The sequence below is a fragment of the Cricetulus griseus genome, chromosome 4, assembly GCF_003668045.3.
Source record: "Cricetulus griseus strain 17A/GY chromosome 4, alternate assembly CriGri-PICRH-1.0, whole genome shotgun sequence".
Taxonomy (NCBI): Eukaryota; Metazoa; Chordata; class Mammalia; order Rodentia; family Cricetidae; genus Cricetulus; species Cricetulus griseus.
In genome coordinates, this window is record NC_048597.1 from 150,637,982 (window position 1) to 150,664,585 (window position 26,604).

The 26,604-nt window shown below is 38.2% G+C and overlaps 2 protein-coding genes and 1 pseudogene across 3 annotated transcripts in view; 2 read left to right on the plus strand and 1 right to left on the minus strand.

The window, feature by feature from the left end:
- LOC100759681 (von Willebrand factor A domain-containing protein 5A) overlaps positions 1–4,280 on the plus strand; it is a 32,237-nt gene extending 27,957 nt beyond the window's left edge. For both annotated transcript variants that reach the window (XM_027411839.2, XM_027411840.2), the window contains 2 exons: positions 3,302–3,428; positions 3,894–4,280. In XM_027411839.2, the coding sequence (XP_027267640.1) occupies positions 3,302–3,428; positions 3,894–3,973 (207 nt within the window). In that variant the 3' untranslated portion in view covers positions 3,974–4,280. The remainder of the gene's footprint in view (positions 1–3,301; positions 3,429–3,893) is intronic.
- Positions 4,281–15,420: 11,140 nt separating this feature from the next.
- On the minus strand, positions 15,421–16,353 carry LOC100773683 (olfactory receptor 8B3). The gene has a single exon (XM_027412256.2). The coding sequence runs from the start codon at positions 16,351–16,353 to the stop codon at positions 15,421–15,423; it is 933 nt and encodes a 310-aa protein (XP_027268057.1).
- Positions 16,354–18,032: 1,679 nt separating this feature from the next.
- On the plus strand, positions 18,033–19,900 carry LOC113835307 (annotated as a pseudogene).
- The last annotated feature ends 6,704 nt before the right edge of the window (positions 19,901–26,604 follow it).

Genomic DNA, 26,604 nt, shown 5'->3' on the forward strand with positions numbered 1-26,604 from the left:
ATACTACTTGTACTATATCTTCTAGTCATGCCTGGCTATTAAGCTTGTGATATGTGGTGAATGAAAATGAGATGTAAATTTTTAGTCAATAGAGTTATCAATGCTGTAAAATACAAACGGACTTAAATATTTAGGGTGAAACAATGGAGATATTTCATGAAAATTGTTTCACATTGGCTGCTTGACAAAATGGTAATACCTTTAACATTTTTTATTACTTAAGTATTTTATTTGTTTGCAACTATGCTTGCTAACACTATATAATGAAAATGTACAAAGAATAATGTTGCAGTTTTTGGTTAGATTTAAGTCAAAGGCATTCATTAATAAAGAATCTTCAAATGTGAATACCCCAGATATGTCCTTAAGCCATGAGTTCTCAACAACTGTCTCTGAGCATCACCCTACTTTAGAAGACATTGGCAAACATTTGAATTGAAACTCATGAGTTTTCCAAAATAAAGCCGTAATTAATAAAACTATTCTATATTCAAACTAAAACAATTTTAATAAAACTTTCCTTTCAAAAACAATACCAAAGGAAACAAGGCATTTTGTTAAATGTGGTCCTGGACAAGTCACAGTAAAAATAAATGTATACGTAACTCCCACCTCCTCAAAACAGAGGCTGCTTTCTACTCACAGGCTCGGGACCAAGGTAGAGAACAAGTAACTTCAGGCAGGGAGGTGCCAAAACCAAGCTCCAACAGTTGAACACAGACACCTTAGGGGAGTTTGGGAGAACTTGGACAAAAGATCCAGATTCTTTGTTGAAAATGATGAGAAGGTGAAGTGGCTCCTCCCAAGTAGCAGTGCTGCAAGGCCTGGCCCAGTCATGCACTCTCCTTTGTTATGCTCCGAGCACACCCTGATGTACTGCTCCAGGGGAGAACTTTTTCCCTGTAGAAGTCCAGTGCCCAGGGAGCTCCGTGACTGTATGAATGACTCCACAGGGTATTTTAAGTCTTGGAGTAAAGTATTTTTCCAGCACAGCTAGGCAGAGTGCTTTTATTGATGACCTGTCTCCAGTTTGTTCTAATTTCTCACCATGTATTTGCAGATTCAGGACTGCAGACCTTCCCTGCATCATCATAATCATGTCTAATGTCCATCTTAACTTATAATTCAAATTCTGTGCCTGAAAACAGTCCCTGTATTTAACGATAATAATTACACATAATACAATCCACTGATACAACTTATATTGTCACCAAACATTAATGATATTCTTTAGACCAAAAAATGTTTCTAACCATAATTGCCATGCATCAAATTCACAGCCAGAATCCCCAAGATCAAAAAATGTTTTGTACAATACAAATAATAACTTAAAACACACACACACACACACACACACACACACACACACACACACACACACACACACACACACACAGTCTCACACACTTCTCACAGAGCTATGCTTGGGGAAACTCCACTTATTGAGTGCCACTGAAGGCATTCTTTGCTAACCTGCTGCTCCAGGTACTTTTGTTTGGAAAACCTATCACAGTAGGCTACAGCTGTTTCATGGATGAGCAGAAAAGAAAGTTATGCTTGTGGCAAACAGAAAGTTTTAAGGTCTTTCAAGTTGTATAAAATGAATCTGCAGAAACATTTAAGTGCTCTCAGGATGCAAAGTTGGAGCTGAAATGTGATAACAAACCAGTTGCAAAAAGTGTACAGCAGCCATAAATTTAGGTCACACCTGGTATCCAGATAGGCAAGAAGGCTTCAGGATACATAGCTTGTTGGCCTTGTCCCATATCACTGCATAATCTGATCATGTGTGAATTTCACAAAAGATTCATACTGTTTTGTGAGGTAGTACTGAGGATCTGCTCGTACTCCTCCCGGACTTTATCTTCATAGACTTTTAACAGATACTCACATATTATCCCCACTTGTTGGGGGGTAAAGGTGGGCTGGTCTCAGGGCACCTGGAGAACTTGGTGCCCTGAGTTCGGAGGAGAGAGGCTGGCTTTCTGAAGTACAAGCTTCACTCAGACTAAGAACAGCCTCTAAATGTCTCCACCTCTTATAACGGCTCTATACTTTTTTCCATTTTATTTATTTTTTATTTTAATTAAAAAGAATATTATTTTTCATGTTAATCCCAGGTCCCTCTCCCTCCCCTCCTCCACTACCACCCCCAAACTAATACCCCATCTGTCCCATACCCTTTCTGTTCCCCAGGGAGGGTGAGGCCCTCCATAGGGGGGACCTCCAAAGTCTGTCATATCCTTTGGGATAGGGCCTAGGCCAACCCCCTTGTGTCTAGGCTCATGGAGTATCCCTCCATGAGGGATGGGTTCCCAAAGTCCATTCCTATGCTAGAGATAAGTACTGATCCACTACAAAGGGCCCCATAGATTTCCAAGGTCTCCTCACTGACACCCACATTCAGGGATTCTGGATCAGTCCCATGCTGGTTTCCCAGCTATCAGTCTGGGGAGCAAGAGTCAAGGATTGCTTTTATTTCTTAATCCTTGGCTATTTGAGAGGACATGCAAACTCACTTGATAACAATTGCACACAGAAAGAAGTAGTGTCATGTGGCCTCAAGCAATGTGAAGCAAAAAATCTGAACCAAAATACCTCAGGAAAAGCTTCATTCTTGGGCTATGATTATGGATTTTCATAAGTCATCTATCCAAAGCTGAGACCACTCAAGAGCCACAATTTAAAAATCAGAATGGGCTTTGCATCTAGTCCTGAGCAACATGCTTTTGGATTCTTACTACCTTAACTTAAGCAGCCCTCTCAGAAATATGAGTGGTGTCTAATATTGGGCCTACATTCCAGTATCCATCATTACTAAAGAACTAATTTAGAAAAATCTTTTATCTTTTGTAGTAATTGGATTTGTGCTTTGAAATGTGCTTTTAATTCTTTGTTAGGGCAATGTGTTGTTGTGTTGTTTAGTTTTGGGTTTTTTTGTGGGGGATTTTTTGGCACAAGAGGATACAAAGAAAATTAATGAACACAATAACTTAAAAGAATTCATATATATACAATTCCCTCTCTTTGTACAGCCTAATCATTCATGTACTGGGTGTTTGGGGTGTCTTGCAAAATGTGATGCGGTTTACACTGGATTTACAACATAAGTCCTATTCTAAGTGGTAATGGGATGTTGTCTTGAGGCTTTGTCCATCTGCATGGTAAGGATGGGTCAGGGAATTCCAAGTAGCAGCATATTAGGGAATGGCAAGGAAGGAGTTAGAAAACCTCTCTACATCCTCTTCAGTAGCTTCCTGCCCTGCCTGAAGCATTACAGAAGTTTCTGTCTGTATTGCAGGATCAGGACCCCTCAGTCTGGGCCACAGTGCTGGCTGTGCTCTGGCTGCATGCCAATGGCAAAGACTTGAAGTGTGAGTGGGAACTTCTGGAAAGGAAGGCAGTGGCCTGGCTCCATGACCATGCAGGTAAGAGCAAAGCATCCATCTCTCTCTCCTTCCCAGGTTAGTTTTAGAGCTATGCCTGTAAGTGTACCAGAGGGTGAGTCCCCATAGTTGCCCCTACAATGGTATCTCAGAGCATTTTCTGTCCTTTTAGCTAATCCTTTCTCTTCAGGATTATGATGAAATATGCAGTTGGTGACTGGGACAAGCTGTTCAGAGGGAAGGAACATAGATGTGGATGCTTAGCTGAGTAAGAGTAACCCTAGACATGTAACTAGTACTCCTGGAGGTTTGTTGTATCCTTATTGCTGGGTTCCTGTTGACACAAAACAATAAAGGAGACTCAGTACAAGTCAAGGGGCAAATCCATGGTACTACAGGTATCTAAATCAGGGCTGAATGGGATGTAAAGAATAATTGAGAAGGCTCATGAAAAAGCCCCCTCTTCCCCTATAGTACAGTTCTGACCCTTGTTTTCCTTCTTCACAGACTCCTCCAACCCCATGCTAGTGCAAGCTGCCAATAGTTTTCTGAAACTGTCTGTGACTCCCGATGACCTTGTCTTCTGAGACTGCAACCCAAGAATCAAGAGTATCACTTTATTATGACTATGTCCCTCCCATGTCCCTTGGCAGAGATAGCATTTGGTTTTTATCTTTACCTTTTTCATTCTTCTCATAACAATAAAGGCTATCTGCCCAGGCTTGCTAATCTATTCCAGAGCCCATTGGATCTGATATACTATCCCATCATTTCACCAGTGAGGAATTATTATGGTCTCCCATCATGTCATATGCAGAATGACACTTGAAGATTTACAGAGAAATTACAATAAAATAAGTGGCATGAAATTTTGAATAAGCACTGTAACATTGATCCTACGCCATGCCTGATTTAATAATCTGCATTATTGTTTTCTACTCTCTTTGTTTTACAGGATCTTCAGAAAAAAGGTGATATTCTATTTGAAGCAACAGAGATTAGAATGAAAACTGAAAGGCAACATAATGATAAATGCAAGTTCAAAAAATCAAAGACAAAATCTATACATTGCACTATTGTAGAATGGCTATGGATATCTTGGGTAGATTCTGCTAATATTTTTGACTCCATGCCAAGATGACTACATATCTTTATTTTCATTACCTAAGTAACTTTGTTTAGTAAATACTAGGATATCAATATTTCTTCTTACTTTTGAGATGGTTGCATGTCCTCAGACTTAGCCTGTGCTATGAGGTTCCTAACCAGATTCAAAAGGAGCATTAGAGAAGAACAGCTAGAATTGAAATGATTATGTCCATCAATGTTCTTTCTTTTCCTTTTCTGCCACTATGGGAAAATAGCTGAGAAAATTAACTCTAGAAAGAAAAAAGTTGGATGGGGGATGACAGAGTGGGTTAACTGCATATTTACTAGCAGAGGACCTGAGATTAGAAACCCAGAGTCTATACATTAAGTTGGTATTAGAGTTACCTATTATCCCAGCACTAGCAGACACAGAGAGAAGATCCCAGGACCTCACTAGCAAGCCCAGCTTGACAATGGGTGACCTGCAAGCTCAATGAGAAAGTCTTATTCCCAAATAAACAGAGAGGAATAGAGGGAGAAACCAGTTCTTTTCTAAGCAGTTACCTAGGTAATACTACTGTAAATTGCAAATGAATAAGCTTGGTAAATCTACAACGGGAGGGAGAAAGTTAAGAACAATTAGCAGACAGCAGGTAGGCACAAAATGTCATCAAATCTGGAACTTACAACATCTTTCAGAAGTGACTAGGAAAGCATAGTTGAGGCAGCCAGCTAGAGTTCCTCATGTACAGTTAGGGGCAGAACACTGCATCTCCTTGGGTGAGATTGCTAGTAAAAAAGCCCCCAGTCAAGGTGTCAGATAGACAGAAATACATCAGTAATCTGGGAGTTTACAATGTCTGAGTGAAATGACTAGAGAAGCCTGGCTGAAAGTCAAGCTGGATTTCCTAAACCAGGGGTCCCCGGGACACTATCTTTGAAAGAGCTTCCAGTGTCTGCTTCCCAAGTAGGCATTTTATATCACGGAGTTAAGAATAGTATCCGAGCTAGAAAATGATTTATATTATACCTGTTCTCAGATTCCCATTGTTTTTTTGGGCACTTTGTTGTTTGCTGTTCTTCTCCTCCCTTCTGTCTTCACTCAGCCCAAAGAATCTTAGAAGACAGGAGATAAACAGTGTTAATTTGTGATACTGGCAGTCCATCTCGTTCTTTGAGTCTCATAGAAAAAAATGTCCTTGCCTAAAGAAGAACATAACTATAAAAATACAAGAATCTTGAAGAAACCAAATAGATAAGATCAGAAAAGAAATAATAATCAAAACAGAAAACAAAGTCATAACATTAAAGAGTAAAAAGCATTAAACCAAGTAATATATAAATGCAGACTATTAGAATTCACCCAGTTTGTCAATACCACTCTAAAAGGACCTGGATTGATATCTTGCAGACTCTAGGAGATAAGAGGTGTCAGCCAATATTAGCACATCTACTATTAATTTCAATCAATATGAATAGAAAACAGGATATTCCATGATAAAGTCAAATTTAAACATATCTGTACACAAATCCATTACTACAGAAGATTCTATAAAAAAAACTTCCAACCCAAGGATGTTAACTGTACCCATAAAAATACAGGCAATAAATAATCTCACACCAGAAATCCCTAAAAATGGAAACACACACACAAAGACACAAACTACCACCACTACCAACATAATAGCAGGGGTTAACAATCATTGATGATTTATGTCTCTGAATATTAATGATTGAATTCCTGATAAAAAGACACAGACTAACAGTATGCATGCAAAAATAGTATCCATCCTTCTGTTGCATACATGAAACATACCTCAACATCAAAGATAAACATTACCTGAGTAATAGAATAGGCAGAAGAGGAGGACATGAGGGAGTAGGAAGACTGAGTCAGGGGAAGAATAGAGGAGGGTAAGAGAAGAGATAACATAATAGAGGGAGTATTATAAGTATGAAGGGAAATCTGGCACTAAGGAAAATACCATAAATCTATAAGGATTACCCCAACTAACAATGTAAGCAATAGTCCAGTGGCTACCTTAAAAGCCCCCTTTTCCAATAAGAAGATTGATAACTACCTTATATGTCATCCTAGAGCCTTCATCCAGTAGCTGATGGAAGCAGAATCAGAGCCCCACAGCTAAACACTGAACTGAACCCAATGATCTCCTTGAATTCAGTTGCAGAGAGGGAGGAGGGAGGAGCAAATGGGTCTAGACCAGGCTGGAGAAACCCACAGAAACAGATGACCTGAACAAGTGGGAGCTTGTTACAGACCTTCATGTGGAAAAAATAAACCCAAACAGAAATAAAGGATAGATAAAATAATAAAAGAACTTCTGTATGTTTCACTATCCCTGATTTCAAGTTCTACTACAGTGCTATAGTAATAAAAATCATATGTTATTGCCATTAACCCAGGTAGGTGAATCCCTGGAATACAATCATAGACCTAGATGTAAAAATCCTCACATTTATTGACACCTGATACTTTTATTTTAATTTAAATTCTTTAATTACTACTCATATTTACATATCTATCCCCCCATTCCCTCGCTCTCCCATCCTCCCTTGTTCTCCACCAATCCCCCCACCCATTCCCAAACTCCTCCCCAGGGATAGTGAGGCCTTCCACCAGGGACCTTCAAAGTCTGTCATATCATTTGGGAGAGGGTCTAGGCCCTCCTTGCTGTATCTTGGCTGCAATAGTATCCCTCCATAGGGAATGGACTCCCAAAGTCCATTTGTGCTCTAGGGTTAAAGACTGGCTCCACTGTTAGAGGTCCCATAGACTGTCTTGACCTCCTAGTGGGCACCCACTTTCAGAAGGCTTTGTTTGGTCCAATGCTGTTTCCGCAGCATTATGACTAGTGTCTCCATGTTCTCAGTAGGTCAGGTCAACCTTTTCTGCGGGTTTCTGCACACTGTCTTTGCTTCTTTGCTCATCCCTCCTTCCTCTCCACAATTGGATTCCAGGGATATGGTTCAGTGCTTAGCTGTGGGTGCCTCTATCTGCTTCAAACAACTACTGGATGAAGGCTCTAGGAATGGTAACCAAGGTAGACACCAATCTCATTATTGGGAAAGGGTATCAATGGCAATTTCTCTACCACTGCTTGGATTCTTAGTTGGGGTCATCCCTATGAATCCCCTAATATTTCCCCTGTGCCAGACCTCTCTCCATGCCTGTATTGTTTCCCTCTATCAAGGCATCTCCTTTCTTGCCCTCCTCTCTTCCTCCCCTCTCTCAGGCCTGTTGTTCTCCTCCCCCCTTCTTCCCTTCCCACCTCCTTCCTCTCCACCCACACCCCATGATTCCCCTTTGTTCAGTGGTTCTCATCCCCCTCCCTTTCATCGAGGTACTATGCAGTCTTCTCTTGGGGTACTCCTTGTTTCCTAGCTCCTCTGGCAGTGCGGATTGTAGACTGGTAATCCTTTGCCCTATGTCTAAAAGTCATATATGAGTGAGTACAGACCATGTTTATCTTTTTGTGATGGGGTTACCTCACTCAGGATGGTTTCTTCAAGTTGCATCCATTTGCTTGTGAATTTCAAGATTCCATTTTTGTTTTCTGCTGAGTAGTACTCCATTGTGTAAATGTACCACGTTTTCTCTATCCATTCTTCATTTGAGGGGCATCTAGGTTGCTTCCATGTTCTGGCTATTACAAATAATACTGCTATGAACATAGTTGAACAGATGTCCCTGTTGTGTGAATGTGCTTCTTTTGGAGATATGCCTAAAAGTGGAATTACTGGATCTTGTGGTAGACTGATTCCCGTTTTCCTGAGGAGTTGCCATACAGATTTCCAAAGTGGCTGTACAAGCTGCTAAAATACATGTAGGATCTAAGTCTGTGTGCTATAGTCAGAATCTTCCCATACCACATTTATTCTATACATTTTCTCTTTATTCTACTCTCTTTACTGTTCTCTATTCTCATTCTTTATCCTATTCATCTATAATTACTTAGCTTTAATTATCTGTCTCAATTCTAATTCTGTTTGATTCTTTCTTCTTTTTCTTCATTTTCCTACTTACTTATTCCTTCTACATTCTTATTCTTTTCCATTCCCGCTAATTCATGCCATCTTTTTCCTCCAGCTACTACCTCTCTTTTCTTTTCTACCAAAACTCTTTTCCCCAGAGGCTTGAGCCAAAAGGTAACAATTACAAAGTTTGTTTTTCATTGGTCAGAAGCACATTCCTAAGCTAAGCAATAAAAGCAGAGCCTTTGCCATGGCAACATAAATTCCCAAGGACACAGGAGCAGAACCTGAAATCAATATGGATGGTATAGTGCCCAATGATAAGTTTAAGACACAGATCTATTGTTAGTACATTGGCAAGTGAAGAACAGGCATGCTTTACTTTTCTTAGTACCCTTGGCTGGACATCTGTGGTTCTGACTTTGTACATAGCTATAAGGTTTTAAACATAGGATCGTTTTACCAAAGGCCTTTAGTTTGAAATTGTTCTGAAGTGAAAGTGAATTAATTGTGTGCAGTTATTCTGAGTAAGAGAACAAGACAGGCTATTAAGTGTCCACAGTCCTTGTGGGACAAATAGATCTGGTCATGAGGCATGCCCCAGTTTATATTTGACATATCAAAATTATAATACCAATGAGAGGTCATCTTCTATATCACCCACAGATATTGGCCAGGAGATGGAATATTTTCATGAGATAAACTCACAAAACTCCAAAAACTATTCTAAGGAAGAAGTGAAGTTCTTAGGGAATTATGAAATGTTTCATGAGATAAATTACAGACAGCAGCAAATGGTTTCAATAGGCAGTGACCACATTACTGTGCCAAGTAGGGCTACCCCATCAGGAATCATGCATCTGGTGAGTCAACCAGGTAAACACTAGTTAACACATGCTGTATCTCTCATGGCCCCTGACATCTGCTCCCTTTTTAAGAAACATGTAAATCTCTCTAGGGCAGAGAATAATGTGAGTAATTAAAAGTCTGAAGATGATAGGAGGAATGATAATGATTTTGAAGTTAACACTCAATAATGTATATTGATATTTACATTTACATGATACAATATACATTTACATGATACATTGTATAATGTATATTGATAGTCAGTGTTCATATTGATAATCTATATTTATAATCAATAATTATAATCAATAATGAATACCTATAACTAATAATTAACTAGTAAAATTTAAGGCAAATTGATAACTATTTTAAAAACCTTGTAGGTGTAATTATAAATGATTTTATAATATCTGGGAAGACTCATCCAATATATCACAATATAGGAAAAGTTGTGCCCAGTAAACAATTAACACTCTCTAGTGTTGTAGAAAAAATCCCCAAGCTGCAATGTGAGGGAAAGAGTTCTTCACACAAGAAGTCTGCACTGAAGACAGCTGAACACATTCAGAAGGCAGTATACATTATCACCTTGCTAAATAAGATATCTCTATCGATGTGCATCTCTGGTGACAATATTCCTCATTGCCTTGCTAAATGTGGTCTATGTCTCCATGCAATAGGTATCTCTGGTGGGAAGACCCCTGAAATATGTGCTGTACTCTCACTGCATAAAACTTTGGTCCACAACAGGGTCTAAGCTAATCTGAGTAGCCTGTATTGCCACCTACGGTCATAGTGACAACCAATTACAGGTCATTACCAAGACCCATATCTGGGTCCCTGCTCCTCCGCAGCAAGGTTCTCTGTTGGCATCCATGGTCAATGGTACCACCAAAGGCCTTATGGATACCCACAGTTTGAACTGCATCCTGTGGCTATATTGGTGTCTGAGAGCTGTGCTGCTTTCAGAGTCATGAAAACCTAGTTGGTCTGCAAGGCCACATGTAGCTATGGTGTTGCCTAGGCTGGGTAGCTGCTGTGGGCCATGTCTATGTTCATGCCACAGCAGCAGCCAGAGTCTTGGTTGATATCCATGCCTCCTGTTGCCACTTGTGGATGAGTGGATGCCTGAGGTATGTACAGCCACCTGAGATTATCTGCATGCCTGAGACCTTTGATGCCTCTGGGGCTATACTGATTCCAATGGTCTGTGATGCCATCAGGGCCATGGCGATGTCAGAACCCAAGTTGTTCCTAAGGACATTTCTATGTCTTGTTTGTGCCTTGGCTGGGGTCTGTGATGATGTCCATGTCTCCTTGTGCCATGGTGGATAGTAAGAAACATGTGTGTTGAAATCCAAGGCCCATGCTGTGCTGGCCCCAAACATGACTGGCCCTGGGGTAATTGACCCTGCCCTCACTGGAAACTGCAGCAGAAGAGTTGGCCCCATTCCACCAAGAGAATGCTGCCCACCCACCCCCACGCACACACACACACACTTGGCAGGCATGGCCCCTCCCCTCAAGGCAGGCATGGGAGAACAGACCCTGATGGCATTGGCATAGAAAATAGGGCTCTAATCCTCACATGATGAGGCTGCCCCAGTGCCCCCCCAGCTCAGCTATCCCCCAGAACCATATCTTGAGCCTCGGTTGGCCTGCCCTAACATATAGCCATCCTATGTTCTACTGGAGTATATGAATGGACTGGTCTTGCTAAGCACTTATGGCAGGATCTCCATGGCTTGGAGCAACAGCAGGATATCCAAGAAGAGTTTCAGGATATCCAATGAAGATGATGTGCCAGAGACCAATGGCCCATTGCAATGAACATTTTGGGGGAGGGACTAACTGGATAAAAAGATATACTGTGTGACACACCACAGTTTCTCTGATGCCACTATGACAAGTGAACAGGTGTTGGAAAGACACATGAGTGAACTTGTTTTGTTTTTTATTAATATGGGGGGCACTCTACAAGGGTAAGGTATATCTATGGAAGGACTTGGAAGTGAGGAAGATAGCTGTGGATGTTGTAAAATTCCAGAGAACCAATAAAGAATTTTGTTAAAAACAAATGTCACTGAGAGGTGATATTGTTAGCTATCTTTGGAAGGTATTGACTGATGGGGATTTCCTTCTGTATGCTGTTGATATATGTTTCTCTCATTGGTAGATGAATAAAACACTGACTAGACCATAGCCATGCAGGAGGTATAGGCAGGACCAGAGAAGGAAATTCTAGGAAGAAAAGATGCAGAGAGAAGCCACCAGGGAGACAGCATGTAGCTACTGGGAAGACAGGATTTCAGGCTTTCAATGGTAAGACAAGGCCATGTAGAAATATATAGAATAGGTACAGGTTAATACTTAAGAGAGATCTAGCCAGTAAGAAGCCTAAGCCATACACTAAATATTTTATAATTAATATAACTCTTTGTGTGTTTATTTAGGCTAACCTGCTGTGGGACCAAATGGAATGGAAAGACAGTCTATATTGACAACCTAACAGTAGTCATTTTTCTGACCAATTTATAAAATTATGCTTCTTGGCTGGGTGTTGGTGGCACATGCCTTTAATCCCAGGACTCAGGAGCAAGAGGCAGGCAGATCTCTGTGAGTTTGAGGCCAGCCTGGTCTACAGAGCAAGAGCCAGGATAGGCTCCAAAGCTACACAGACAAACCTTGTCTCCAAAAACCAAAAACAAAAACAAAAACAAAAACAAAAACAAAAAACAAAAAGTTATGCTTCTTGATGGCTATATTTTGTTAATTTCTTTAAGCATTGTTTTGTGGTTTTCATCTGCATACATTTCATCTCTGTAGTGTTTTCTTCAATATTTACTTTTTGTGTGGGGCTGAATATACTTTCTCCAGTGAGTATGTGTGCACAAGTGCATGCTAGCACAGAAGTGTGCAAGGCATGTGCATCTGTACTTAAATGACTATGAGAGCAACATATCAGCCAAGGAATGTCTAAGCTAAGAGCAAAGAATTGTGTGTGTGTGTGTGTATGTGTGTGTTTATACATCCATTTCTTTTAGCAAAGTTATGCAATTTTCATTATATGAAACTTTCAGGTCTTTGATTTGAATAGAACAGTAATTTTTCAGTATTTTATTATTTGGGATTTTTGGTATATGGAATTATTAGGCTCCACATAAAGTTTTCATTGTTTGTAAGTGGAATTGAAAATTAATGTCCTGGGGTGAATGTCAGTAGTAAAGTACTCACTACCACAAGTGAAGCCTTGGATTTGATTCCTAGTCTATAATGATAATAATTCTTCTTAGAAGCATTTCAATGTTTTAATTGGGAGAAGAATTCACTTATATAACTTAAGAGGTTAAAATGAATTTCTATAAACGGAATGACAAATATGCTCTCCTTCTAAGTTTTAAGATAGAAAAATTTTATTGCAATTCAAAATCTATACAACTTGACTGAACACAGCCTTTGCTCCTTTAATTAGCATAAGTGAAAACTCCTATTTAGTTACAGTGAACAGGATGTCTCTGCTCTAGGTGAGTTTAGATGGCTCTATAGTTTTACATTGCTTCTGTAGTTTTGCTTCCATGAGATCCATTTTGTACTATAAAGATTGATCACAGATACTTGAACATTTTTTCTTCATGTTTGCTTAAGTTTGTTCACTCTTCACATAAATAACTCTTCAATCAAAGCTTTGAATTAACATTTAATGGTGAAAAACAGGATCTATATATGAATATATAAATGTTATCTATAAAGCAATTACTATGGCAAAATTTTCATGGAATGTGTAGTTTATAATTGCTATATGCTTATGTAACAAAATATGGCTTATAATCTCATTATTCTAGTTATGTTTTTTGTACTCAGATTATACCCCAAGGATTAACACAAATTAAGCAAGCACTCAACACTGACATTTTCCCTCAGCCTTGTTCTTATGTAGTTTGCTAACTTACCCATGCTGGTGCTTGCTCCATCAAGGATGGATACACACATTTTTTTGTTGATTATTCTATGTAACAATCTCTTATCCTGACTATATTGAAATAACTTCCTGGCTTCCTTTACAGTTGAATGACATAATTGAAGCCTCATTATCTCTATATTGCTCAAGTAAGGAAAAAGAAAACTTGGAAAGTTCACAATTTGTGTTAGAAGAGTGATTGTTTTGTCTTGACCTGTCCTGGTACACCTCACTGCAACAAACACTGGCAAATGTCTGTTTTGCAGAAGTGTACACAGTCATCTCTACCCACTGTCATAGGCATTCGGACCATAATGCTACTGTTCATAATAATATATTGATATGTGAGATGTGATCATTCCCTTTAGACAGAAAGAAACTTTTATATTGCAAATATGCACAGGATCCACTGTCCTCCCATACACTTCATAAGACAACCTCTATCTACAATGGAAATCTTTGCCACAGACACTGCACTTTTCAATTTTTTGTTGAAAAAAAAAAGTAAAACAACTCTTGACTATAAACACTTTTCTACACACATTCATTCACAGAAGAGAAAAAGACAGTGCTTTAAACAGTCATGTGTTAATAATATCTTTGTCCTTGATACCTAGAATGTGCCAACACAATCCATTTTAGTGATATTTATTTCTCAGAGAAATTCCATAAGGGAGTCTCATACAAAAGTTAAACCCAATGGAGTGATTTATTTGTCTCCTAATCTTCCTTTGGGTTGTATTTTTCTTTCCTGTCAATGAGGTTAAGCATTTTAACCTATGCAGAGTGATGTTTCAGTCCTCGTAGTATTTCCAGGAAGTTCTACTAAAGATAAAAGAGGCCATAGAAAGAGGCTCCCATTGGCTGCACTGAACTCTCTGAAGCCTTCATCCTAACTAATGTCTCAAAAACCGCTCACTCTTTTCTTCTTGACTTTACTGTCCTCACTAAATTGAACACAAAAACATAGCCATCTTCATTTCTCAATAAAGCGATTTTGGTCTTCATTTTCCAAAACAGTACTAATGCATAGTCATGTGGGTGTGATGAATAAAGACTAATAAAGAAAGGGAAATATTAGCAATGAATTATAGAAGAAGGTTAAGTATCTGGTGGTAATATAATTTTCAGAGTTCCTTAGGGAGTCTTTGCAGAGAAAGGCGTTTATTTTCCCACTATCTGTATTCTTGTTTCTTCTTTAGTGACTTTAGTTGGCATGCTTTTTATCCCAGATCTTCTTTTCTTGAATTATTAAGGCACTTAAAACACCCAAACTATTTCATTTTTAATTTTGTAGATGAACTCAGGTTCCACTGCAAACAAACACAAAACCAGACAAACAGAAAACAAACAAAAAGAATAATACAAAATAAAGTGACCACTGCAACAACTCTAGGCACAGGTGTCTCCTACAGACAAACTATTATAAAGATTCAAGACTGTACTATATTCTTATGTTAATATTTCCTAAATAGTAACAACACACATGCAAAAGGAATATGAACTGATAACATGCCTTAAACCTGGGACAATTAGGTACTTCCAGAGTTTTCATTATGCTACTGACTAGCAATAAATCGAATCTGTCACACAGGAAATTAAAAGGGTTATGTTGTTTTCTAGTGGAAAATATACAGAAAAGAACAGAATCAGATGTTTGAATTACAAAAGATGTACATTCAAAATGAGAAACCCACAAACAGTGGAAACTGCCATCTCAACGTTACTTCATTTGACATTTGTAAGATGTTTTGATGTCTAATAGGAAAAAGAATATGTTTGTAATTAATGGTGGGAAATAGGTAAGTTCTTTCTGTGGCAGCATTTTTAAATACAAAACAATAGATAATGTTGAAAATGAGAAACAATGAAGAAGATGAACTCAGAAAATATAAAAATCAAATCACAGAATTCAAATTTCTTTTTATGATAGAAAAGGGAACAGATAATATTTGGAATTACACCAGGAATTTTGCCAGTTCAAAATCCAAGCCAACAACAACAAAAACAAAATAAATTAAATAAAAAATAGAAATAAAAATAAAAGTTGAATATTTTCTAGGGGAAAGAAAGGTAAAGTCTTCTGCTGAAATATTGCCCATAAATAGTTCCCAAAATAAAAGGCATAAAGACAACACTGTAGAATCAAAAGATCCTGCTATTCAAGGTTTTTTTAAGGGCAACTTTAATATCTTTGTTTCTCAAGCTGTAGATTAAAGGATTCATCATGGGAACCACATTGGTATAAAAGACAGAAGAGATTTTCCCTCCATTCATAGACCCAGCTGAGGAGGGTTTGAAATATTCAATTGCACTTGAACCAGAGAACAGAGAAACAGCAATCATGTGGGAGCTGCAGGTACTGAAGGCTTTGGACCTGCCCTCAGAGGAACTGATGTGGAAAATACTGGAAAGGATGAAACCATAGGACACGAAGATAGTTAATGAATAAATAATGATGTTGATGCCCCCAAGAACAAAAATTACAAGTTCATTGACATATGTGCTGGTACATGAGAGCTGGAGCAAAGGAGGAATATTACAGAAGTAGTGGTTGATGGTGTTGGCATCACAGAAGGTCAGTCTCAGCATGCATACAGTGTGAGCTACAGCATTAGAAAATGCAATAAAGTAAGAACCAAGCATAAGGTTCAAGCATAATTTAGGAGACATGGAAACATTATACACCAGTGGATTACAGATGGCCATGTAGCGATCATAGGCCATTGAAGTCAACATATAGCATTCAGAAATAACAAAGAAGGAAAAGAAATAGACTTGAGTCATACATTCCATGTAAGAAATTGTATTCTTCCTTAATATAAAATTCATCAGCATTTGGGGAGTGAACACAGAACTATAGCAGAGGTCTATAAATGACAAGTTAAACAGAAAGAAATACATAGGTGTGTGGAGGTTAGAATTCAGCACAGTCAGAATTATCAAACACAAATTTCCCAAAATAGTGACCAGATAAATTGCTAGAAACACAAAGAACAAGGGTAGTTGAAGATCAAGCTTGTCTGTTAATCCTGCCAGAATGAATTCAGACACCAAAGAGACATTTACTGAGTCCATTTTTTCTCTAAGGAAATCTGTAGAAACAGAAAATAGAATATTATTAGAGAATGGCCCCCACTAGTCATACGTCCTTCACACATGTAATGGGATTATGTAGAATTGACTGGTATGGTCACAATCAGATTATCTTAAGTCAGAAAGCAATTGGCATCAAATTTTGTTATGATTTCTGAAAAATATCACAAGATGAAGGAAAAGAATACACTAATAAGGATTCAACCTTCTCCCATCTCCTGTATTGCTTCACTAGAGCCCTCCCCACAACACTAAAATTGTAAGAAGATGCCTGTACATTGCAGTGCTGATTCCTTCTGTAGATTCACCTTTGCTGTGGTATGAATGAAAAACATGTGCCTAATGTAAAACTAAAAGAAAAATAGAAAGTCCGCTGAGAGAAGGATTCCTGCCCCCTTTCAGAGAATTGTGAATCTGGAGGGCTTCAGTTCTGACAAGTAGGAGAACCACAACAGAGATGCTGCAAATCACTCCTAACACACTCTGATCCCTCTGAATGCTTTTGGGTGAAGGTTTCACTTGAGTCTCATTTTCCAAGGAAACAGGAGACACTTGCTGCAGTATATCATATATTGAGAGATGTAATAGGTCTACATTTATAAGGAGGGAGAGTTGGGGAGGACCGCAGAAGAGTTGGGGAACAGGAAACAGCAAACAGAACATAATACATTAAAAATCTCTTCAATAAAATAAACATAATATTTATTCATTTTAAGATCAGAGAAAAGAAGGAGGGCCCTTAGTAAACCTGGAATTCAGAGCTCACAATTTTCAATCCAAACCTTAGAGCAGTCTTATTTTCCCACTTACCTGTATACCTGAAAATATTTCAGACTCAAAAGTTTCAATTTTAAAGAATATATACTCCAGACTTAATTTTCCTGGGAAAACTTTTGAATTGCAGAACATTATTTGTGATTAAGACTTTGAGTCTTTTCTGGAGGCAGAGAAAGGCCTTTTAACTGCAGGATGTGGTGATTATTAGTAGGGCAGAACAACATCCAGGCTCTTCCTCAGAGGAGAGCATTTATACTGAAGATGGAGCTGAGGAAATTGTATTACACCCTGGATCATGATTCTGATTTCCTGAGGGACCCACAATTATACTCATCTTTTCCACCCACTTTAGAAAAAGTCCATTCCCAGGACAGACAGAGAAAGAATCTCGTCTCCACAATTATTTTGAGATCTGAAGGGAAATCTGAGTTTGTGATATCTTTTTCTCCATTTTTTTATTTGAATTAGAAACAAGATTCTTTTATGTGTCAATCCCAGTTCCCTCTCCCTCTCCTCCCCTGATCCCCCACCCAACTAACACCCTACCTCTCTGAATTTGGGATTCTTGCTCTTTTGTTTCCTGCAGTTAAATGGCAATCTTGCCAAATGCAATCTACAGATTCAATGCAATCCCATCAATATCCCAACACAATTCTTCAAAGACCTTAAAAGAACAATTCTCAACTTTATATGGAAAAACAAAAGACCCAGGACAGCCAAAACAACCCTGAACAATAAAGGAACATCTTGAGGTATCACCATCCCTGATTTCAAACCCTATTATAGAGCTATAGTCCTGAAAACAGCTTGGTATTGGCACAAAAATAGACAGGTAGACCAATGGAATCAAGTTGAAAACCTGATATTAACCTATACACCTAGGAACACCTGATTTTTGACAAAGAAGCTAAAGTCATACAATGGAATAAAGAAAGAATCTTCAACAAATGGTGTTGGCATAACTGGATGCTGACCTGTAGAAGACTGCATGCAAATAGGCCTATGTGAATTTTTTTCTCTTCAGTTTTCATGCTAGTCTATGGCAGTCCTAGGCTCATATTTGCAAGATGTTGACACTGTTCTTTGTTATATTAAGGCAATAAGACTTTAATATGAGGGATGTAATTCATTAATGGAAGCATGAAAGGTTTCAAGTTGGCCATTTTCAGATATTCTCAGTGTGTTTCTCAAGTTTGTCGATGACAATAATTGTTGAATACTCTGTCTTCTTCTTTAACTTCACCTTGCCTGTCTCTGCAGATTACCACACAGAAAAAAATGTTTCCTTTAAATTGCTCTTTGGTACCTGAATTGGTTCTCATGAGTTTAACAGACTAGCCTGATCTTCAAATACCAATGTTTTCATTCTTTCTAATAATGTACATGATCACTACGTTGGGAAATTTAGTTTTGATGATGCTAATTGTCCTCAATTCACCCTTTCACATTCCTATGCTCTTTTTCCTCTTTAATTTGTTATTTACAGACCTCTCTTATTCTTCTGTGATTACACCAAAAATGCTGATGAACTTCATCCTAAGAAGGAACATTATCTCTACATGTGATGCATAACCCATGTCTACATCTTTTCTCTTTTTGCCTTTTCGGAATGTTATGTGCTGATATCAATAGCCTATGATCGCTATGTGTCTATTTGCAACTCCTTGTGTATAACCCTGTCATGTCCCCTACATTGTGTATGTGTCTTATGCATGGTGAATATGTGATGGGATTTGCTGGTGCCATGATTCATACTTGACACATGTTTAAATTGACCTTTTGTAGTGAGAATATCACCAACCATCAACCACAATTTCTCTGACCTTCTCCCTCTGTTCCAGCTTTCCTGTCCCAGCACCTTTGTCAATAAATTAGAACTGTTGATCACAGGAGGAAAAAGATATCATTGTCCCCACCTGTCCGGAGTTGAATATTGTGGTATTAGAGGATTTTTCAGGGTCCAAACCTCCAGATCTCAGGTCTACATTATATTGCAGATTCTAGCTGATTTGATGTTGAATAGCATAGCCTCAGTGGAGAATGTCCCTTAGTTTTACATCTCTACAGAAGTAACCAAGTGAATAGTCCTGCACCAGCGTGGAGGGATAGATCTACATGACAGTGAGGAGAGGGTTAGGAAGTATCAGGCGGGGAGGTCTACAGGTTGAGAGACAGTTGAGAGATCTGCTGATAGGGTCTAGGAAGATGGGAGAGAAATGGTCTGAGGTCAGGGAAGAATGGTTACATTACAGCCAGGAAGATGCTGAATAAAGGAGAGACTCCAATTTTGCAGCATAGAACTGAGAGCTCTCTAAATATGACAAGATGCCTGTGTCTGGTCTTTATCGCCTTTGGGTTACTAGGAATTCCAAAGTCCACGCTCCCCCACTCAGACCAGACCTCGTGGATTCTGTGGTTTGGGGCTGAAACATTCTGGGCCAAGACACCCACCATCATCATATTTACTTCTTATGGTTTCATCCTCTCCAGGATCCTTCAATTAAGTCTATTGAGGGAAGATGCAAAGCCTTCAGGACATGTACATCCCACATACTTGTAGTTTCTCTGTTCTTTAAACCAAGTGGGTTTATGCACCTCAAACCATCCTCAGCAGGATCTAGGGATGAGGGGAAAAATATCCTCTGTATTTTATACTATTGTAGTTCACATGGTAATCCCATTAATCTACAGCTTGAGGGAAAAAGATGTTACAGCAACACTGAAAAACACCCTAAGAAGTAGAATTCTTTGATCAGAAACAGAAATTCTCTGTGTCTATACTTAAATGACAGAGAGATTCTCTGTGTTTTGTATGCTTTTAGTTGTAGCATTCTTATTATTTATGTTACTGAAGATATACATTTGAATCAATTTTGTTTACATATTCATAGTGTAATTTTTCTCACCATATGTATACTTTCTTACCATAATGTTTTCTCTCTGTGTGTTCTGTGCTGTATGTGTGTTTATGATGAAGATGAGTACAACGTCTAACCAGTACCCCTTTTCTCCATTTTTAAGAATTTAGTTTGCCAGACTCAAGTGGCAAGAGTCTTTAACTGAGACTGTGAACTAAGATTTTTTTCTTTCCCAAGACCCTATTCACTCAACTATAAAACCCTTGAAACAAATGTTTAGATTATAAAGAAATAGGACTAATAAACAAAAAAGTATAAATTTTGATTTTGTTAAAATAAACTAATAATATATGTATTATATATACAGCTCTCTATAGAGAGAATAATAGATACATTTTAATATATAGCAGTATATTAAAATCCTGGTAGGCATGAAAAATATTGAGAAAGATGTATTCTGTGTTTTTATTCCTGAATCCTCTAATCTTTGTAGGATTTATTCTTCCTTCACATCTTGGCCTGACTTTCAATATTACAGTGCAGACAAAATGAACATATACACAGGCTTCTATCTCTATGCATTTGTGAAATTTTTGTTACCTCCACTTTTACATGATTTCATATTGTTTCTTACAAACACATCCCATAATTTTTCTTCTTATCACTGTCAGAGTCTCTGAGCTCTGCAATAGATATTTGTTGATTATAGCATGAAGAAATGCATTTTGATTCATGTACTCATTTATATATTTGATCTGCCATCTGTACATGTAGAGAGAAATTATAGTACTTTAGCTCTTTGTAACAGTTGCTATCAACTTCTAGAAAAATCCTATATGTCATTGTCATAAATAGGAACACAAAGAGAAAGATACGCAAGTTAATTTTCATGTCATACAACATGCACATGAAACCCTCCAAAAGTCTTCTTAATTTTTTTCTGAAGATTGACTATATTGAAATAATATTAAAAGCTAATGTGCAGTTTTGTATTAAAAGTCAGACATATTGATTTTTGTCTCCTGCACTGCTCAGGATTGGTATGCCTCCAGGCTTGGAGGATTTGCCCTGTGTTGATTGGTCAACTGATTGTTAAGGTCCATAGGCACCCCTCCAGGGCAATTGCTATGCTCTACATGTCATTGCTGTGCACTTGCCCATAAAGCACACCCAGAGCCATAAAGCATAGCACCACCAGATAACTTCTGATTGGTTCCTTGCCACCAGGGAGGCATCTGACCTCCTAGTGACCAAGGCAAGGTCAGGCAAGCACATGTTATGCTCTTATGGCTGCTGAAATGGGGAGCTGGTCCCTTCAAAACAAAAGGCCTGATTCATCTGTCACAATTGGCATAAAAATCACATATTTAAGCACTGACATTTCACTTAGTGCAGATGGATGTTTCTCCTTCCTGAATGCTCAGTGGTTCTATGTATCCTTACTATAGATACTTCAAATACATTTCTTCACCTGATAGAGTATGGAGAGAAATTTGTTGTTCTTCCTTAGGCCTATGTTCTTCATAAGCATAGAAAAAATTTATGAAGTCTGATTATTATGCTAAAACACATTATATGAAATTCTCAAAGAATAAATAAAATAATTATTTCTGGGAGCTTTATTGGCCATGTAGTTTTTATATTTATATTTATATTTTTATAATTGTAATTAGACCAATTTTAAATTAGAAACAAGCTTCTTTTACATATCAATCCCAGTTCCCTCTCCATTCCCTCCTCCCATGTTCCCCAAGGACCCCTCTATCCCAACTCCTTTCTGCTCCCCAGGAAGGATGAGGCCTTCCATGGGGATCTACAAATCTGTAATATCATATGCAGCAGGGCCTGGACCCTCCCATGTGTGTCTAGACTGAGAGAGCATCCCTCTATGTGAAGTAGGCTCCCAAAGTCCATTTGTATACTAGGAATAAATACTGATCCACTACCAGAGACCCCATAGATTGCCCAAACCTCCAAACTGACAACCTTGTTCAGTGGGTCTGGAACAGTGCTATGCTGGTTTCCCAGCTTCCTAGGTGGTTTCCAGGTTCTGGCTATTACAAATAATGCTGCTATGAGCATAGGTGAACAGATGTCCTTGTTTTATGAATGTGCATCCTTTGGGTATATGCCTAAGAGTGGAATTGCTGGGTCTTGAGGAAGAGTGATTCCCATTTTCCTGAGAAACCGCCATACTGGTTTCCAAAGTGGCTGTAAAAGTTTGCACTTCCACCAGCAATGGAGAAGCATTCTTCTTTCTCCACATCCTCTCCAGCATAAACTGTCATTGGTGTTTTTGACTTTAGCAATTCTGATAGGTATAAGATGATATCTCAGAGTTGTTTTGATTTGCATTTGCCTGATGGCTAAGGATATTGAACACATTCTTAATTGTCTTTCAGCCATTTTTAAATTCCTCTATTGAGAATTCTCCATTTAGTTCTGTATCCCACTTTTTAGTTGAATTATTTGGTGTTTTGTCAACTAGCTTCTTGAATTCTTTGTATATTTTGGAAAACAGCCCTCTGCCTGATGTGAGGTTGGTGAAGACCTTTTCCCAATCTTTGTGCTGCTGTTTAGTCTTGCTGACTATGTTTTTTCCCCTACAGAAGCTTCTCAGTTTCAGGAGGTCCTATTTATTAATTTTCTGGCGTAGCCCAGCTTGTATCAGTTCCAAGTTACAGAAGCCACCACAGGGTCCGTCCTGAATGGGGAAGCATGGACCTGGAAATTCCTAGATACCCAATGGCAATAAAGACCAGAAACAGGCATCTTGTTTTTGGAGAGCTCTCAGTCCCATGCTGCAAACTGGAGTCTCCTGTTTATTCCAGCCTCTTCCTCAACTGCTTACTAACTGTTCTCTCATGACATCAGGGACCATTCCTTATCAACCTCTCTCTAGACCCTATTAGCACATACTTCAAAACAGTCTCTACTCAAGTAGATCCAATTCTCAGCCCTGGTGCAGGCCTATTCAAATGCTTAGGGCTGTAGAAATGCAAACTAGGAGACTTTCTCCACTGAGGTTATGCCATTCAGTGGCAAATCAGCTAGAATTGCAATACAATTGGGGCTAACACTCCTGATTACTGGAACCAGAGGTCTGGACCCCAAGAAATTCTCTAATTGCATAATTATCATCTCCCTACAATTGTCAATCTCAGTGTCTATGCTATTGGCAATAAAGAAATCCCCTTGTTCAGTTGTTAAAAATATCTGCTGGGGTGTGAAAATATAAGATTATGTCCATACACAGGTTTTGATATCTTTACATGTATTTAGACCAGAGACTACAATATGGAGAAGACATTTTAAGTTCATATCACAATAAAACAAGAAACAGAGTCACTGATTTTATATGGGCTATTTCTAGACATTCTCAGAATGTTCTTCCAGTTTGTAGAAGAAAAAATAATTCTTGAATGCTCTATGTGTTCCTCTAATTTCTTCATATATTTTGCCACTTCTGCAGATTCTCTTAGCAAAAAAATAATGACTCTGGCAAATGGCTCTATGGTTATGAAATTTGTTCCCTTGAGGTTAACAGTCCAGCCCTCGTTACAAGTACCCTTTTTCATACATGATCATCTCACTAGATGCTGAAAAAGCCATTGACAAAATTCAACATCCCTTCATGACAAAGATCTTGGAAAAATCAGGAATAACAGGAACATACCTAAACATGATAAAAAGCAATATACAGCAAACCAACAACTAACATCATACTAAATGGAGAGAAACCCAGGGTAATTCCTCTAAAATCAGGAACAAGACAAGGCTGTCCACTCTCTCCATGTCTCTTCAATATTGTCCTTGAAGTTCTAGCTAGAGCAATAACACAACAAAAGGAGATTGAAGGGTTACAAATTGGAAAGGAAAAAGTCACACTTTCATTATTTGCAGATGATATGATAGTTTTCATAAGTGACCAAAAAAACTCTACCAGGGAACAACTTTAGTTGATAAACACCTTCAGCAAAGTGGCAGGATGCAAAATTTAACTCCAAATGGATCAAAGACCTCAACATAAATCCAGCCACACTGAACCACTTAGAAGAGAAAGTAAAAAATACCCTTGAACAAATTGGTACAGGAGACCACTTCCTGAACATTACACCAATAGCACAGACACTGAGGTCAACAATTAATAAATGGGACTTCCTGAAACTGAGAAGCATCTGTAAGGCAAAGGACACAGTCAGCAAGACAAATCGACAGCCCACAGACTGGGAGAAGATATTCACCAAGCCCACATCTGACAGAGGGCTGATCTCCAAAATATACAAAGAACTCAAGAAGCTAGTCTCCAAAACACCAAACAATCCAATTAAAAAATGGGGTACAGAACTAAATAGACAATTCTCTTTAGAGGAATCTAAAATGGCTAAAAGACACATAAGAAAGTGTTCAACATCCTTATCCATTAGGGAAATGCAAATCAAAACAACTCTGAGATACCATCTTACTCCTGTCAGAATGGCCAAAATCAAAAACACCAATGACAGTTCATACTGGAGAGGATGTGAAGAAAGAGAAACACTCCTCCACTGCTGGTGGGAGTGCCAACTTGTACAGCCACTTTGTAAATCAGTATGGTGACTCCTCAAGAAAATGGGAATGAGTCTACCACAAGGTCCAGCAATTAATTCCACTCCTAGGCATATACCCAAAAGAAGCACATTCATACAACAAGGACATCTGTTCAACGATGCTCATAGCAGCACTATTTGTAATAGCCAGAAACTGGAAGCAGCCAGATGCCCCTCAACCAAAAATGGATAGAGAAAATGTGGTATATTTACACAATGGAGTACTACTCAGCAGAAAAAAAAAAAACAATGGAATCTTGAAATTTGCAGGAAAATGGATGGAACTAGAAGGTTCCTTGCATTCTATATTTAGTTGTATTTACAGCCTCTTAACACAGTCATTCAAGTTACAGATGCATTGTTTAACACACATAGGTATTTCTGTATCAGCTATTGAATAAAATCCACACCACATGTGTAAAGAATATACAGTATACATTCCTCTCTCAGATGTATGATATTTACTCTGAATATAAATAAACTCAGTTGTATTTTTAAAATATATTTCCAATACAAATAATGTGTTGAAACTCACCTAGATTGATAGTGTACATATTGACCCAAGATTTTCCAATGACTATCATTTTTTAAAAAAAAAATTACTCTTTTATGTCTACCATTATTTTCTCTATATTTCTGTGTATACTATTAATGTTGTTTTATTAAAGAAAAAAGTGTAGCATTTGCAATTTTTGGTTCTTCTGTCCTTGGTACTTAATGAAAAACAAACTGAGCTCAGGTGCATTGCAGGTTTAGTATTTGCTAAAACATCCTATTGTTTTTTTGTTTTAAGGGGAACATGTCTTTTGTGCCTACACAATTAGGTGATGATTGTATCAACATGGAGATTATATCTTTGAATAAAAAACATCTGAAGCCTTTTATAAAAGGATTTCTGGTTAAGGAAATATATCAAGAGATACAAGACATGTTAAATAAGCAAGACATGTCAGTGTAGAAAATTATCCATTAAAATCACACAGAAATTTTATCTGATGTAATTTTGCTTTATAGAGATTTAACCATTTTAACTCCCCTTGTGTTGATGAGGTTTTGGCTAAGCTTTCACTGATAAACTAATAAAAATTAAAAAGTATGATTGTTAATATTTCTGATGGATAAAACCAAAGCCAAAGCAAAGAAAAGCAAACCAAGCCTGTCCTGACCTACAGGACATCAACCTGGGGCAAGAGAGTCAGGGATAGGGAATGGGGACAAGAGAAACAGAAAGAACGACCACAAGACAGGATTCTGTTCAAGTGGCAAACTTTACTTTTTTCTCAGGCTAGCTTATATAGTCGGCAGAGCAGGATATGGGGAGGGGTAGAATAGGTTGTTTGTGCCCAGGTGTTAGTGTAGGCAGGATATTAGGAAGCCACAAAGAGGATGTTTGGCATGGTAAAGAGTTCATGAATAAGAGGTTCAGGAAGGGTTGCCTAGGTGACTGAGCCTGTGGATGAGGACTGGGTCAAGTTGTTTCTTTTCTTGAGCTGAGTTTCTAAGGAGATGCTATGTAAAGGTTAACTATGTGGCCTGCCAAGCATGGCCTAAGTTCTTATGCCAAGCCCTGAGATTTGGCTCGCAACACAAGCCCAAATAAAACAAACAAACAATCTTTCCCATGGATCAAACCAAAACCTAATATGCATACCAAACCAAAGAAAAGCAAACAAAAACACAAAACATGATTGAAGTAAGAAATACTGATCAGATGACATTCCATACTAAGTCACTCCTTTTGTCATTGTAGCAGCATTTTTGTTCTCTTTTAGTTCTATAAAATTGATCCCATATAATTTGTTTTCTTACTTGCCTTGTTCAAAAAGCAAGCATGGCTAATTTTAAGAAGTACATCAGTAGTGACTTGCTTCCATTGAATGGCTCATACTGTATGCTTAGGTTTTATTGGAGGGGTTATGGTAATACTTAAGTTATAGCTTCTTGACTTTTAGCTTACTTAGATCAACTGAGGTATCTGTTCTTTCAAGTTTAGTCCATTTGCAAAACAG

Bases quoted from the DNA above. Each gene is read 5' to 3' on its own strand.
- LOC100773683 (XM_027412256.2), bottom strand. From the start codon at position 16,353: ATGGACTCAGTAAATGTCTCTTTGGTGTCTGAATTCATTCTGGCAGGA.